Here is a 16300-nt window from a genome sequence, read left to right as displayed (position 1 = left end):
TATATATATATTACATTACATGAATCTAATTAATTGCAAGATTATTTAAAGCTATTTTTGTGTTAAATGGGAAAGTATCAATTAGACATTACAAATTGTAGCTTTAGAAATAAATATTTTATTTGATTCAACATGTAATTTGTTACACATAAAAATGTACGTACAACGGCCTAACAAAAACTATGAAACATAAAAGAATAGAATTTGAGAAACATCTCAATTTTTTTTATTTTTTGTTCATACAATGAAAGTCGTTGGTAACCAAAACTGGTCATTGGTTTGTTACCAACAGTCTTCAAAATACCTTCTTTTGTGTTGCCCAAAAGAAAGGTTTGAAACAACAAGAGGGTGTGTAAATGATGACAGAATTTTTATTTTTGGTGAACTATCCCTTTAATGTTTTTATTATTATTTTTCTTTTAATTAAAAGATACTCTAAATAAGAAACTTAATCTGCCAGCAGGTGGAGCTAAATGTCTTTATGAGTCATTCATTCATTCAGTTCGTTCAAATGGCTGATTCATTCAGGAATGAAATAAATTGCCTTGCCCAAATACTGTCTCAGGTCTTTAAAATGCCAGTGCCCTTAACGCACACTAAATCCACACTATCTTGAATACCGCTACGGAGCGCTATTCAAAGCTTAGTGTATCCCATCATGCATCATGTTTTGGAAATAAAACGTGAGACTTTTTGCCGAGATCTTGCGAGAGGTCACTAAACCTTTCCAGTGTAAGTTAAATAATATAATAATTAGATTTGACATATAATTTGGTAGAAAAACAAAGTGTTGCACATTTTATTGGTCATATAAGTAGTCAAGTGGTCAAGTGCAAAGATGGCAAGAGTGGGTATTTGAACAAGGGGATAGGCTCTCTTTATGAATGGGCCTTTGAATCATTGGTTCACATGATTCGTTTAAAACTTGGATTCATTCAGAAACTAAACACCGCTGCGTTGCTTGGAGACGCACAACAATTCTGCTATGGCTTTAAAGTTAATATGTTCTCTGCTAAATTGAGCAAAAACACAATATAACACAATATCAATTTATTTACTGGACTGTTGTAAAAAAAAACAAAATCACATTTAAATTTGTCACTCGTGATATTCGGGACAAAATCAGCAATACTGCTCTCCCTGCTCGTGTGATATTGTATGATATAAATATGAGACAAAAACTCATACGGGGCATTCTTTGCACCAATATCTTGAATTTTAGGGCATAACTTTATTTATGGAGTTATTACCCTGCATCATATTTGTCAACAGTCAACTATATGAAATTTAAGATGACTTACAGGTCTGGGGGCAGAGCCAGTGCGTTAACTGCGTTAAAATATTTTAGTCGCATTATTTTTTCATAACTAATTAAGTTAACACGTTAAACTGACAGCTCTAATATATATATATATAATGAATAGACCACTTTTATGATACTTTTAGGTCTTTTTTTTCCCTTCATTTTAGGAGGAGGCCTGGTCACTCTGAACTGTCATTATATTGACAAGACCTGAGTAAAAACTCTTAAAAATATATATTGTTTTGCTTCAGGACAATACATGTTTTGAACAACAAGAGGGAGAGTTAACAGAATTTTCATTTTTGCAAGAACTCAAAACTTTAAAACTATCTCAAGATTCTCCAGAAGGTCCTCTGGGATCAACATGTAGTTTTGATCAATTTGTTGAATGAAGAATGAGGCCACACAAATGAGTGTAAATATGAATTTCTTGAGGATTCCTTGTAATAACCAGAGAAATCCATACTGTAGCTCCGTTCAGTCTTTTCTCACTTCCACTGTACATGTTAACAAGCTCCTGTTTCAGGCTCACAGAAGGATCCCTTGTGTTGCTGTTGGGCCCACTGGCTTTTTAACCTCTGCTCACTGAGAATGTACTTTCAACTGTCAGTCACTTCTGTTTCTTACATAAATACACAGACAAGCACTGGAAAACTCAGGGTCCCCAAAACAAAGACTGCAAATCCCCACATAATAAAGTACATTTGTGTTTTAATGGAAAAACTACCATGCTGGTCTATAGGTGAGGTCACACTTTTGTTGTTAATAATCTGTGCAATTGAAAGTTTAAGGGCAAAAAAATTCCCAATGTTGCTAACCTTATTTTTGTAGTATCAGCTATTTCAGATTTATGTGCCATTAATACAAGCATGATTCAGGCATTAGTATATTGTTGTATTAAGCCATTACAGAGTCGATTTCATATTTTGGGTGGATAAAATGCTATATCATAGGAGTGGATAAACACAAGGAATAGATACAATAAACTTAATAGCAGGGACTGGGGCTTCATTTGTAGTCTTTGCACTCTTGAGAGGAATTGCACAATTCAAGAAGAAACACCTCCTGTTGTTTGCAAGTTTAGGATGTGTACATCTGCATTGTCTTCAAGACCTTTCCATAAAGGTTCAAGATGATCAGATATGGTCACTTCAGATCTTGTAGGAAGATGGTGTTATATTACTTGTTTTTTTCTTTGCCCAGGTGTCCAGGTTTTGTGCTCCTCACACTATGTTCTGCATCTTTGTGGATTGATTGACCTTGGGTACCAGTGGATAAAAGCCAGATTAGCTATAAATTCCAGCTTTGCTTAGCTCATGACATGAGGGCCTGAGTAATTTTATTTTATTTATGTTGGTAAGATTTGACTAGAGACAAATCCCCTTTGACATTAAAGAGTCTGCAGAACCATGCAAACCTCAGTGCCATAATGCTGTGTAGTTGGTTGCCAGTGCATCGCTTAAGCTGTTGTTAAGATGTTTTGGTTGGTTACTAGGTGGTTATCTATTCTACAACTCTCTCCAATATTTTGGTCTCTTGTTATGATTCGGGGTTTATTTGTTGTTGTGCCTTAAGCACCACTGGTTATGAATCGACCATTATGGTGTTTCCATTTATGTATGTTATGTTTTTAGGAAATTTAGGCAGTTCATTAATGAATGTGTCTATGCAAATGCTCAAAAATCACAGAATGTCATGTAACTTGCCAGTTGTCTGAACTGTTGAAATCACTCAAACGAGTGGTGAAACATCTTCAAGAAATGGAAAAATGAGTCAGAATTAATATTTTCAAGATGTACAATAATGAAAGTCCTATAAGTGCATATATAAAACCACAGATCTTTTCACACAATGGAAAGCAAGTGCAGCAAATAAACAAATTACACTTGTCAAGCAGTTTTGGTTGTTAAACTAAATAAATAAAAACATGCCCTAAAATAAATTAAATCAGTTTAAAGGAATATTCCAAGTTGCAAAGTGAGGTTCTAATGACATGAAATTTAATTACCAAGTTATTATTATTATTATTATTATTATTATTTATCTTTTATTTATTTGTTTTTACTAAAATACAGGTCATAATTATTTTATGTACTATTCAAAAACATGTTAGTTTGTTCTGAACCTGGAATATTCCTGTAATCCTTATCTGAAGACCAATATATGAATATGCATGCTTGTTACTTGACCTAAGATGTGTTCAACCACTTATACACTGCAAACATGTGGGTTTGTTCACAGCACAATGAGCACAAGCAACTTACAAAATAAAATGGAGCTTGTATTCTGTAAAAAAAATTTCGAAAAAAAAAGAAGAAAAAAAAGAACAGGATTATTTGTCAAAATTCTTCAATGTCTTAGAAATGCTTATTTGTTGTGATTGATTTCTAGGTTGTACAAAAAAAATCCTCTTTAAAAAAAAAAGTTTCCAGATGTTTCATATGGCGCTTTTCCACTGCGCGGTACGACTCGGCTCAGTACGGCACGGCACGGTTCGGCACGGTTTGCGTTTCCACTGCAATTCAGTGACGCAGGTAGTGACGATTCTCTCCGGCCAATCCGTGATCAGCAGAGTTTACACGTCACGTTTTGGTAACGGTACGGTTCACTTGGAACCCCAACCGAGGTGGTACTAAAAAAAGTACCAGGTACCAGGTACTGTACCCAGTGGAAAACCCCCCAAAAGTGAACCGTACCGAGCCGTACCGTGCCGTACCATGCAGTGGAAAAGCGCCAATAGTGATCCAATAGAAGAACCATTTAACCTTCATATAATCTTTCTGTTACCAGTTCTCAGAAGAACTTTTTTTTTCTTGCACTCATATAAACATAAAGGTACCTTATTGGCATTGATGGTTCCATGAAGAAAGTTTAACATCTATAGAACCTTTCCACTGCACAAATGTTGTTTATAGTGGAAAGGGTTCTTTAGATTTTTAAAATGTTCTTTTAAGAACTGTTCGATGAAAGGTTGTTTGCAGAACCAAAAATGGTTCTTCTATGGCATCATTGTTAAAACCCACTTTTGGAACCTTCATTTTTAAGAGTGTAGTGTGAAGAACATTTAATTAATCAAAATAACCTTTTGTGGATGGAAAGTTTCCATGGATGTTAAAGGTTCCTCATGGAACCATTGATGCCAATATAAAGAACCTTTATTTTTAAAAGTGTACCATTAAGGAACTCAGGAACTAGCCAGCAGGGTCATTCCTAGACAACCAGTTTCTCCTTCGGGCCATTTTACTGGTTGTATTTTCACCGGCAGCAGGAACTCTGAAGTGGCCGACCGTGACGTCTTTAATCGTGGCATTTACAAACATCAACAACCGGTGAATAGAGGATGCTGTGTTCGGAGCTGTTTTTGTTGCATGTCGTGGGTTTCGTGAAAATGGAAATGGAATGTAAACACACAATTTACACGATTGCATGAAAATCTGACTAAATCTCCTATGACAACTTGTAGTGTTATCTTCTAGGCCTATAGAATTCCTATAGAACTGTTTTAGACCCTACTCTGAAGTAGGAGCTAAATTAGTTTCCCCAAACGGAGTTCCTAGAACTAAATACATTCCTAGTTCCTGCGGTGCGAACACACCAAAAAGTGGGAAATTCCGCCAATAGATCTAGTAACTTCAAAAAGGTTACTGCGGTGCGAAAGCACCTATAATTACCCTTTTCTTTTGGTATCTTGGAGTATCATGAAAAACCATATGCATAGTTATCAGTCAGTACCATTGTGTTTGTCAAAGTTCAATGGCATTAATTGCTGATACCATCACTATACTATTGTACTGCCACGGTACTTTTTTGTAAGGAAAGGTTTCAGAATGTTTATGCAGATACAGTATGTATAGTTACCTTGAAAGTTGGACTTATTGGGTTTAGAGGGTTAAATGGATCATCGCCATCTGTAGGTGTGATGTTGAGATTCTTCATTCTCTTCTCCGCTGCTTCCATTCTCCTCCTCTCAATGTCCTCCTTCATCTGTCTCTTGTCCTCCTGTAATTAATACAAATGAAATGAAATCAAGAAATCAAATGACTATGTTTTATGCAAACCCTAATAAATAATGTTCTACTACTGGAAGAAACATAGATAGTTTAAAATTCCCACCAAAATAAAAAGTTCTATCATGACAACTCGCAGAGGGATTGGCATGGTAATGTACATGACAATGTTGATGTGTTTGGTCTTGGCGGAATAGATCTGCTACACTGCTGCTGCCCATACATCTACAGACATGCTTCTGTGAGCATGTAAGAAATACTGCTGATGCACATATAACATATATGACATAACCACCATATATAAATACATATACATGAAATCACCCCGTAGCAGATCTATAAAGGTGGAGCTGGGGGAGGTGGAGGGTTTCTAAAGCACGCTGCAACTGCTACAGCAAGCACTAGCCATGTATTTGAATGTTAAGCAACAAGCTCATTGGCTGCTGATACAAAAAGGACCAATCAGCTGCACCATGTGATAAAGATGTCATTATGTCAGATTGAGTTAGACTTATCGGATTGCGCCATCTAGAGTTTCATGCCAAACTTTGGATTTAGACGAATAGAAATCAGCTCAGCCACCTCTTTTTTGGCTAGTTTCTGCTGTTCCTCTTCCTCTCTCTTCTGCTCCTCCTCTTCACGAGCCTTGTGTCGTTCCTCTCTCTTCTTCTTCAGTTCCTCCAGCTCCAGCTCAGCCTCGGCCTGACCCTGCCGTAGCTGCTCCATTCCTTGGCTCTCCTTCTCCTGGTGGCTACGTCTGATCTTCTCCAGCTTCAGCTCGGTCTCCAGACCAGCGTCCATGTCCTTCTTAGTCTCAAAGACCTGATCTACATCTACAGTCCTGCTGGAGAAGAGTGGAGAACAGAAAAACAGGGTTAGTCTCAGACGGCATGTTGGTCATTTCTATGAAACAATCAGTAATTATTACTATTGGACCAGCAGATTTTCTGATCAGTCATACATTACTTTATTATTTTTCCACACAGTCTATTATGAATCTATCTCAGATAAACTTAAATGGCACATAAAAATAAAACAAATTGTGATTGGTCAGTTTACTTTTAGTCAGACTCTGCGAAGTGGATAGTTCTTGGCCAGAGTAAGCAGTAAAATGGGCCAGAAATTACGGTATTAGTTAAAGGGCTGGCTATACGAGACCTTTAGATAGATATAAACTAACTCCCTTAACAGCCATTTTAGAAACTTCCTGGCACAACTTTTTTGGCAGCAACAATATTAGGTCACGTCTATATATAACACATATCACATAAGCCTCTAATTTTAACAAGACCAACTTCTATGCTTATTTTTCCCCCTAAAGTCAACTTAAAATGTTAGTCCTTTCCTCAAATCATTATTATTAATCAAAAATAATAACTCATCAAAACAATTATTTTGTCAATAATTAATTTTCCCTTTCTTTGACTCTTACAGTTAAACAGGCTGTATTTTAAAAATAGTGACTAATAATATATACTATTATTTTTTTATATTTATGTATTTGCTTTCTCATTAGTGTAATGCACTATAACAACAAAGTGACAGTAAAGGCATTTATAATGTTACAAAAGTTTTCTATTTCAAATAAATGCTGTTCTTTTCAACTTTATATTCTTCAAAGTATCCTGGGGAAAAAATGCATCATGGTTTAAACAAATATATAAAGCAGAAATGTCTCTTGAGGCGCAAATCAGCATATTAGAGTGATTTCTGAAGGATCATGTGACACGGAAGACTGGAGTAATCATGCTAAAAAATCAGCTTTATAATCACAGGAATGAATTGCATTTTTTTTTTTTTTTATTGTAATAAATTTCACAAAATTATTGTTTTACTGTATTTTTTTCAATGGTACACACACACACATTCATATATATATATATATATATATATATATATAGGCTACATACATACATACATACATACATATATATATGTTTTTGATTAAACATACACGCAAAGTGCACAGTGTCACTTACAATAATAGGAATTATGGAAAAATGTGCTTATTTGTCATGAAAAAATTGTGATGATCCTTAAAACAGGCGTCATTTTGATTGATTGATTGATTGATTGAACATGTGACCTAAGCATATCTTCATAATATTTCCCCAAAAACCTACAGATGAGAAAGTGCATGGAGACAAGTTACCTGGGTGATCTTTTGGTTTTGACCAGATGTGATGTAATTTCCTCTGCAGCTGCCTCTCCATTGCCATTAGGCATTCTGTCTTGCTGTAGGAATACTTTCGACATATATGACACCTTCACCTCCTTCCGCTCCTCTTTCATCTGTTGAGTGATGGTATTGATTTAGACATAGTCACTGTCATGTACTGTACATGATATGATGCTCTGTACTTCTAATACTGTACTGTACTAATTCCCGTGGCACCTTGTTCTCCATCTGTGGTGTTATTTCCTGTTGTCTTCTTTTGCTGTCGTCATGCCATTCCTCTGATCTCGGGCTGCTCACCTTCTCATTGATCTCCATTCGTCTCTCAGGGCTCCTCCACCTATCTGGTCTTTTCTCCTCGTCCTCTCTGTCCTGTATTTGCTGATGCTGTATAGAAGTGGTGAAGCTGCTTTTGTCACTTTGTCTAGATCTCTCATTCACGTCTTTCTCCTCCTGTTGTAACTGTCCTCCACTGCTGTTCTCAGCCATTCTGGACCTTGTTCTCCGTCCCAGCTTTTGGGTCCAGTCACTGAAACCTTCATCCTCATCCACAGCAGTCGAACTGCTAGGTTTGAATTCACTTTCATAGCTGAAAAAACAACAACAACACATTATATACTTGTATACATAAGTGCATACAATCTTATATGAGCCATGGCTTAGCAGTTAGTGCATGTGCATTGAGCAATGGTGCTCATATAGGAAATTAAGATTTGAATCTTGCTTTTAAAATGAAACTAAAAAGGAAGTTGTTTATTCTTAATCGCTAAAAACATTTTCTAAAGCTTGCCAGAACTTTACTGTAGCAACATTTTACAAGTTTTACAGATTAGAAATTAAATTTACAGTATAAAATGTATTTCACTAACTGAAATAATGTTAATGTACCACATTACTAAAATTGAGGTAACTTTTTATCTTGAGGTAAATTCTATTCTGAGGCTATATATAGAATGTAAACAGTGTCATACGCACAAAAGACCATCATGATAACACACAACACAAAAATAATGCAATAAACATTCGTTTAACAACATAAGATGTAACATAAAACCTAATGTATGTACACAACTAATAGTAATGACTAAAAAGATGCAGTTATTTCAATAAAAAGCCATCAAATTTGAGCTGTCACAGAGAATTCAAGGAATGTCAATTTATGTTTTTTCACTGTAAATTATAAGATGACTTTTTCTTTTATGCATCCAAACACCGAATATTTTACAGTATTTTACATGAAATATCCCATTTGATCTATTACAGTTTTTTCACCGTATAGAGTAAGGGAACTTACTAACATGTTTTATCATATTTTTTCAAATTAAAATTACAATCATTTAAAAAATGTAATTAAATATATAATTAACTTGAACTCAATTTGCAAAATAGGTCAAATATATTTAATCATGCCCTTACAAAATGAACTGCCTTTATAAAGACGTGAATATAATTTTTATAAATGTGACAGTATAACAATTTCAGAAATATGAAATATATAAACGAATACGAAAACGTCCATATGCACACAAAAAAAAATGCATTCCACTTTATAAATCTTGACATCTTTATTACATAATGTGAACAAGCACATCAACTCCATCTACAGAATGCCCACAATACAGTTAGAAAATCATACTGTATATAATTAATACATTAATTTTAGTGACATAAATATCACAAAGCACTTGCTCATTTGCACATTCATTAATGTCTATTTATCTTTACATTTTTAAAAACAATGTTTCATTATTTTAATTACTGGTACAGGTGCATCTCAATCTTTGGCAATGAATGTTTGTGGCTTACCCTCCTTGTGAAGGGTGTCAATGATTGTCTTCTGGACAACTGTCAGATCAGCAGTCTTCCCCATGATTGTGCAGACCATTTTGAAGGCTCAGGAAACCTTTGCAGGTGTTTTGAGTTGATTAGCTGATTGGCATGTCACCATATTCTAATTTGTTGAGATAGTGAATTGGTGGGTTTTTGTTAAATGTGAGCCAAAATCATCACAATTAAAAGAACCAAAGACTTAAACTACTTCAGTCTGTGTGCATTGAATTTATTTAATACGCGAGTTTCACAATTTGAGTTGAATTACTGAAATAAATGAACTTTTACACGACATTCTAATTTATTGAGATGCACCTGTATATACAAAAAAAAAGTTTGCACACATGCTCTTTAGCTGCTGTATGCATAACATTTACATAGTTTTTGCCTTTATAAATCCCGATTTGTTCCTTACTTTTGACATAGGCTGAAATCTATGGAATTTAGAATCAAATTAGGCCCCAGATTTTTCATATATATATTATATATTATGTATATATGATGCAGACTCCATTACTTTGGAGTGAGACACTGGACATTCTTAGAGGAATGAGAGGCAGACCTATATAATTACATTCATAGGGAATCTGGGCAAGTTAACAGTCAGTCAGGCGTAAACGGCTCCAGTCAGTAAAAGCAGCACATGGACCCACACACCTGTGATGGTGTTACTTTGATGAGAGAAACTATGTGCTGAAGTCACTGTGCCAGCCTATTAACACCAGAGTCTGACTTCAAACATGCTCCTCGCAAAACAGATGTGAACAGAGGTGTGTGTGACGATCTGACAGGTGCTAGTTTGTTGTTGTTTTCTTTCGTTTGCCAGGGGCGACCAGAGGATTTTGATGAAGTGCCATTAAATGTTGTTGCATAATGCTAACTATTTCACATAATATTTATTATTATTATTATTATTTTAAATAGGCAGTATGCTGTGTATACTTCATAGTATCCAGAGTGCACAGATTTCGCAAAGGGCTAAAGTTTGTCGTGTGAATTCACCAGGTTGACTAACAGAAAGCTGATTGGTTTAAAAGTAACACATCTTTATTGTACACATATTTATAGTGGCCACAACTTAAGAATTTGTTTCCTCATTTTTGTACATTTCGGTCACAATTTACTAGTTGTTCCCGCATTGTAATTAAATCGTGGGCACAAATTAGAAATTTGTTCCCATGACTTATTAATTTTTTTCTCTCATTTTAGGAAATCGTGGACATATTGTACAAATTTGTTCCAAAATGAGGGAACAAATTAGTACAACATGGCCACAATTTACTACAACAAGGGAGCAAACTCTTAATTTGAGGACTCGATTTAACTAAAATGAGAAAATTAATTAATAAGTTGTGAGAATGAACAACATATTTTTTATATGTCTTGTGCAAGGCTTCGTACTATAGACAGTAAACCTTTTTTTACCAGTGAAAATTTGCCCAAATTTTGCTAATTCGCAGAAATGTAAAAGAAATGTACAAAAAAGTTCCATTATTATTTAAAAAACGTTTTTTAGTGTATTGGCCAAGGTAAAACAATTATCTTGGTTTCAGTGTTGCCAGGTCTGCATAACAAAACCAGCCCAATTGCTAATCAAAACTAGCCCAATCACTGCAAAAACTAGCCCAATTGCATTCTGGCATGGAATGGGGGATGACTAAAAAAACCAACCCCCAGCAACAGTGTAAAAGCAGCCCAATGCCTGGATTATTAATTCTTAAATATCATTACATTTTCGGGAAGTCGCACCACTTGACATTTTACACCCTGAACAAACCTTGACTTGTCATGAAAGATCAAATTGTCTGATATTTTAAGAAACATACTGACCTTTGCATACAGTCGTAAAATGGGGGACCCTCTTTATGACATTATTTCCTTTTTTCTGCATTTTGGTAGGTTCCACTTCACTGATTGGTCGTATTTGATTTGGCTGACGAAAATTGTAAATATTAAAATTAGGGCTGTCAATCGATTAAAATATTTAATTGCGATTAATCGCATGATTGTCAGACTTTGAGCATGCAAAATACGTTCAGCGGTGCTGCGAAAAGGGGCGGGAGCAGGATATGACATCACACGCCAAAATATCCTCACTAGTCATAATTCTTTTCCATTTAAGTGATTACAATCAGTCAAAAGTATAGTTAATCAAGTACACACACGAGAGTTCACCAAACTTTAACTATGCTACGCAGGGAAATGCGAAATATCTTCACACGGGCTTGCGTTTCCGGTCTGACGCATTCGCATGCGTATGAATGGAAGTCAATGGAATGAAAAGTCTAGTGTGACCGCGGCTTTACGCGTTAATTTTGACTACTAACTATTGTTACAAGGGTAAATTTGTGTAAGGGATTACTCAAAGAGTTCACAAAAGGTTTAACCACACACACCTTGCACTCAAGCTCATAATAGTGATAACAGAGGCCGTTTTTTGCAAAGTCTTGAATTAAAATCTATTTCATCTGCCCAGGAGCTGCCGGAAAGGAATGCAAAGCACATTCCACAAGATTATTAAGCAGATTTTCAGCAAAGCATAACGACTGAACATCAACAATCAGTCAATACAATTCAATTGCACAGTTATAAATCTCAATGCTTATTTACTACACCCAAGCTTATTGTATGAACCCAGCTTGAAAACCTCTAAACGGGCATCACTAAAAACCTCTTTCCGTGTTGAACCGATCTAAAAAGTCTTGAAAATGATTCATGTGTCTCTAAGCCAAGAGCGAGCCTTTAAATCTTCTCCGATCAAGGATAATTACAAAGTGGCCCTAGATGACCTGTTTCTGCTTTAAACAGGTTGACTCAGAGAGCTGTGTTTAACTTCACACATATAAAATATGTGGGATGTGAGGTCCATAATGTTTCTCTGATTAAAAGCTAGGCGCTGTGGTATGGGATATGACATAATCCCTGCTCCAAAGGCATGCTTGCTGAAAATTCTTCAGAGATTATGTAATGATGAGAGAAAAGCTGTGCCACTGTATATATGCACGTGTAGGTTTAGTTGAGAAAAAAGGAGAGAGAAACAAAGGAAACTAAACTGACCTTTTACTAAACCCAACCTTAAAACCATAATCCTGACAATAAAAAACATGTGATAAGTTTAATCACATAATATGAATAATTTTTTTCGTCCACATCTGTGTTCAAAAACACATTGAAAATGCAATTCATACATACAATTGCTTGTGTATTTATATATTTTAGCATGTTTTTAATTTCTGATTTAATTTTTAATGTTAAAAAGTCAAAATTGTCAAATTGATGAAGAAAACAGTTTAATACTTTAACAGAAAACACTTTAATGAAGAAAACTATTCTTGAAAACAAACCTTAAGTAGTTTGGGACAACACTTAAAGGGGTCCTATTATGCTTTTTCACTTTTTTAAATTTTAGTCAGTGTGTAGTGTGTATGTTTGGGCATTAAAAAAATCTAGAAAGTTACAAATCTCAAAGTCCACTCCAAAGGGAGATATTTCGTTTTTAAAAAATCCCTTTTCAAGAACTACAACGAACGGCTCGTTTACAGGAACTATTCGAGCCGTTCATGCCAGACTGGGGAGAGAGGTGTTGTAATAATGTAAAATATGTGAAAAATACAACCTAGTATGAGAGCATGTTCTAGTACACCCCCAAAACAAAATCAAGACTTTGTAAAAGAGCATAATAGGACCCCTTTAATAATTTTTTTCTAAAAATAATAATAATAACGCAGTGAAATATATTAGTATTTGAAAAACTTTTGTCTGCCAAACAATGTCAAGTGGTGTGACCAACATGCAGAAACATGCAAGAGAACAATTCAAAACTAAAAAAACAGAAATTGTATAATGAAGAGAACTAATTAATTAATGTCAAGATTGATAAGTCTCTTAAAATAGCAGATAATTAACATTTTTATGACAAGCAAAGGTTAGTTAAGATTGTTGCTAGGTCTTGCTAATACTTGTTTATGGTAGCAAGCATTAACTTTGGTGTATGTTCGACCAAAAATCATTTATTCACATTCCAAAATTGTATGACTTTCTTTCTTCTGTGGGCGTCAAAAGAAGATATTTTGAAAACACTCCATGGTTTGGTTTTGTCCATACAGTGGAAGTCAATGGGCTCCAATGTTATTTGGAGCCCAAGATTTTCCAAGATATTTTGTGCTCTGTAGATACAAGACCTTCACACAGGTTTGGAAGGACAGGAGGTTGAGTAATGATTTTTAGGACTTTAGGAACTCAGTCTGGATTCTGGGTCAGTTAAAGGTGAACACAGGTCACCAATGACCCTCAGAAGAATTTCAGGCCAGGTTACAGCTGAGGTCACAGGTTGCTACGATGACTTTACAGCTAGCTGTAAAAGCATGTTGACAGATCAATAGTCATTCATCAACATTAAAAAAAAAGTTCCAGTTAGAAACAAAAGGGTTTTTCAGACTGATGCCATAGGTAAAACTTTTTAGGTTCCACAACTCAACTGAGTTCTTTATTAATGATAGTGGTGAAACCGACATGAAGAATAATGTAACACCAAAAACCTTTTTTTACATTGCTAAAGGAGCAGATAGCAACTGAAGAACCTACAAACCCCACAAAACTCCTTCAATGAACTTCTTGGGCAAAGAACCGTTTTAAAGGTGATTCTTGATTAAAGATGAATATGAGATTGTTTCTTCATCAGAAAAGATTTGAAGAAATTTAGCAGATTTTGCTTTCAATTAAAATATGAGTCCACTATTCATAATATTGCTTTCTCCAGTAAAAAAAAAAAAAAGTAGTCTTGTCTGAATCAGGAGAGAAATATGCACAGATCTAGCACTGTTTACAAGCAAAAACAGTTCTAAACAAATGTCTTGGGGTGTTTTGATGTGAGAAGACAACAGGGGAAAGACTTTGTCACGGAAGGAAGTGTTATTCTGAGTTAAAATGCCTTAATGATGAATGTTGCTTGCAGATGTTTCTTATGTTAATTGATGGACTGGAGTGGTGTGGGTTACTTGTGGATTATTGTGATGTTTTTATCAGCTGTTTGGACTCTCATTCTGACGGCACCCATTCACTGCAAAGGATCCAGTGGTGAACAAGTGATGCAATGCTACATTTCTTCAAATCTGTTCCAGAGAAATAAACACATCTACATTTTGGATGTAAAAAAATTGTTGAATAAGTTATGTTATTATTGTTTTCTTTGAGCACAAAAAGTATTCTCGTAGCTTCGCAAAATTATGGTTGTACCCCTGATGTCACATGGACTATTTTACCGATGTCCTTGCTACGTTTCGGTGCGTCGGTTGTGGTAATATCCTTGCTGTCTATGGAAGGGTCAGAGAGCTCTCAGATTCCATTAAAAAGATCCTAATTTGTGTTCCGAAGATGAACGAAGGTCTTACGGGTTTGGAACGACATGAGGGTGAGTAACTAATGACAGAATTTTCATTTTTGGGTGAACTATCCCTTTAACTTGGGTATCTTGGGATTATTTTCACTAGCAAAGAAAAATATGCAATCTAACTGGCTAAATTTGTTCTGAAACAAGTTATTTTATAATGTATTGAACCACTGTAGAAAAGTGCTATCATCATTGTAATCTAGATGTTCTGAACATCAGCACAGCTGCAGTTACCTGTAGTGCTCGGCCTGCAGCAATAGTGGGTTTTTTTAAGTACAAACCAGTTTCTACTCATAACCCAACTACAATAAAAACACACACACACACATCTGAAACCAACCATACAGTTTCACAAAGGGCTTATGGCAAGATCTAATGTGTCACACACAGTTCCCGTGCCTCTGATTATTATAGGCTGTTAATCACCCAGACAGGATTACTTCATTTTTTTGGCAGAAGCCACGTGAATGATGTCAATCCTGCCAGTGATGTCATTCAATATCTGATTAATTTACCACTATCAGTCCGATTATGTAGCCTGGTTTTCTTTTTCCTTCATGTCTGGAAATACCGTTTTCTAAGAGTTATGGAAGTGAAAACACATTTTCAGGCATGGTGAGCATATTGGCAAACGCAGACTGTTTCTCAGACCCATTTCTGAATTAAATGGAAACAATAAAGTGAGAGTGAGGGAATGGGAAAAGAAAACAAGAGCCTGGCTTATATTCAGCATGTATCACCTCCCCTGACAATGTGTTGACTAAACTTCCACAGCCTGGTGCCCTGAGGCTGAAAGGATTTGGAGGGCTTGACGGATTGGGAAATGTTTTTCGCCATTGTTGCCTGCCCTAATTTGCCACAGCCATGTCTGGTCTTGCAGAGCACCGGCTGAGCTAGATTGGTCAGTCTCAAATGGGTCACATAGAAGTTGACCTCCGACCTGAGTTTCCCTTTCCAGCTCTTAACCTTAATTATTAAAGTGAAACTGCTCAGTAAATGTCAATTGTCTGATATATGATCTCCAGACGGGGTGTTGTTATTGCTGGTGGATGGCTAAAAGTGATGGCTCACCCAAAAGTGAAAATTCTTTAATTATTTACTGTCATTATTTACCCTTGTTCCAAACCTATGACTTTAATTCTGTTGCAGAACACAAAAGACGATATTTTGAATAAACATTTGTCATATATGTAAATATTTTTATGTTCCACAGAAGAAAGAAATGCATACAAGTTTGAAACAACATGAAGTGATCACATTTTTTTTTTTTTATTGAACTATTTTCAAGCCCTGTTTACACCAGCAACATTCATCAAGTTGTCATTGTAATGTGACCTACCAACTTCAGCAGGGGCGTAAATTTTGTCTAACGGTAGAGGGGGACACTAAACTTAACATTTCTAAGAGCAATTTTTGAAGGGGACACAAAAAAATACAGCTAAAATTGTACTTGTAAGGAAAAGTTTACACAGAAGAAAGCCTTTTACCGATCTCCTTGCTACGTTTCTGGACGTTGATCGTGGTAATTACATTGCTGTCTATGGGAAGGTCAGAGAGCTCTCGAAATTCATCAAAAATATCTTAATTTGTGTTCT

The 16300-nt window shown here is 35.6% G+C and overlaps 1 protein-coding gene across 1 annotated transcript in view; it reads right to left on the bottom strand.

Annotated features, from left to right (window-relative positions):
* Positions 1-16300, bottom strand: part of LOC107675242 (caldesmon-like) — a 26905-nt gene that overhangs the window by 5246 nt on the left and 5359 nt on the right. The window contains exons 2-5 of the mRNA XM_016469520.1: positions 7706-8075; positions 7463-7602; positions 5893-6154; positions 5162-5302 (exon numbers count right to left, since the gene is read on the bottom strand). Coding sequence (XP_016325006.1) covers positions 5162-5302; positions 5893-6154; positions 7463-7602; positions 7706-8075 — 913 coding nt within the window. The remainder of the gene's footprint in view (positions 1-5161; positions 5303-5892; positions 6155-7462; positions 7603-7705; positions 8076-16300) is intronic.

The sequence above is a fragment of the Sinocyclocheilus anshuiensis genome, unplaced genomic scaffold (genome assembly GCF_001515605.1).
Source record: "Sinocyclocheilus anshuiensis isolate Anshui unplaced genomic scaffold, SAMN03320099.WGS_v1.1 scaffold532, whole genome shotgun sequence".
NCBI lineage: Eukaryota > Metazoa > Chordata > Actinopteri > Cypriniformes > Cyprinidae > Sinocyclocheilus > Sinocyclocheilus anshuiensis.
Note: the sequence above shows the minus strand (reverse complement) of the source record. Positions and strands in the feature narration are given on the sequence as shown.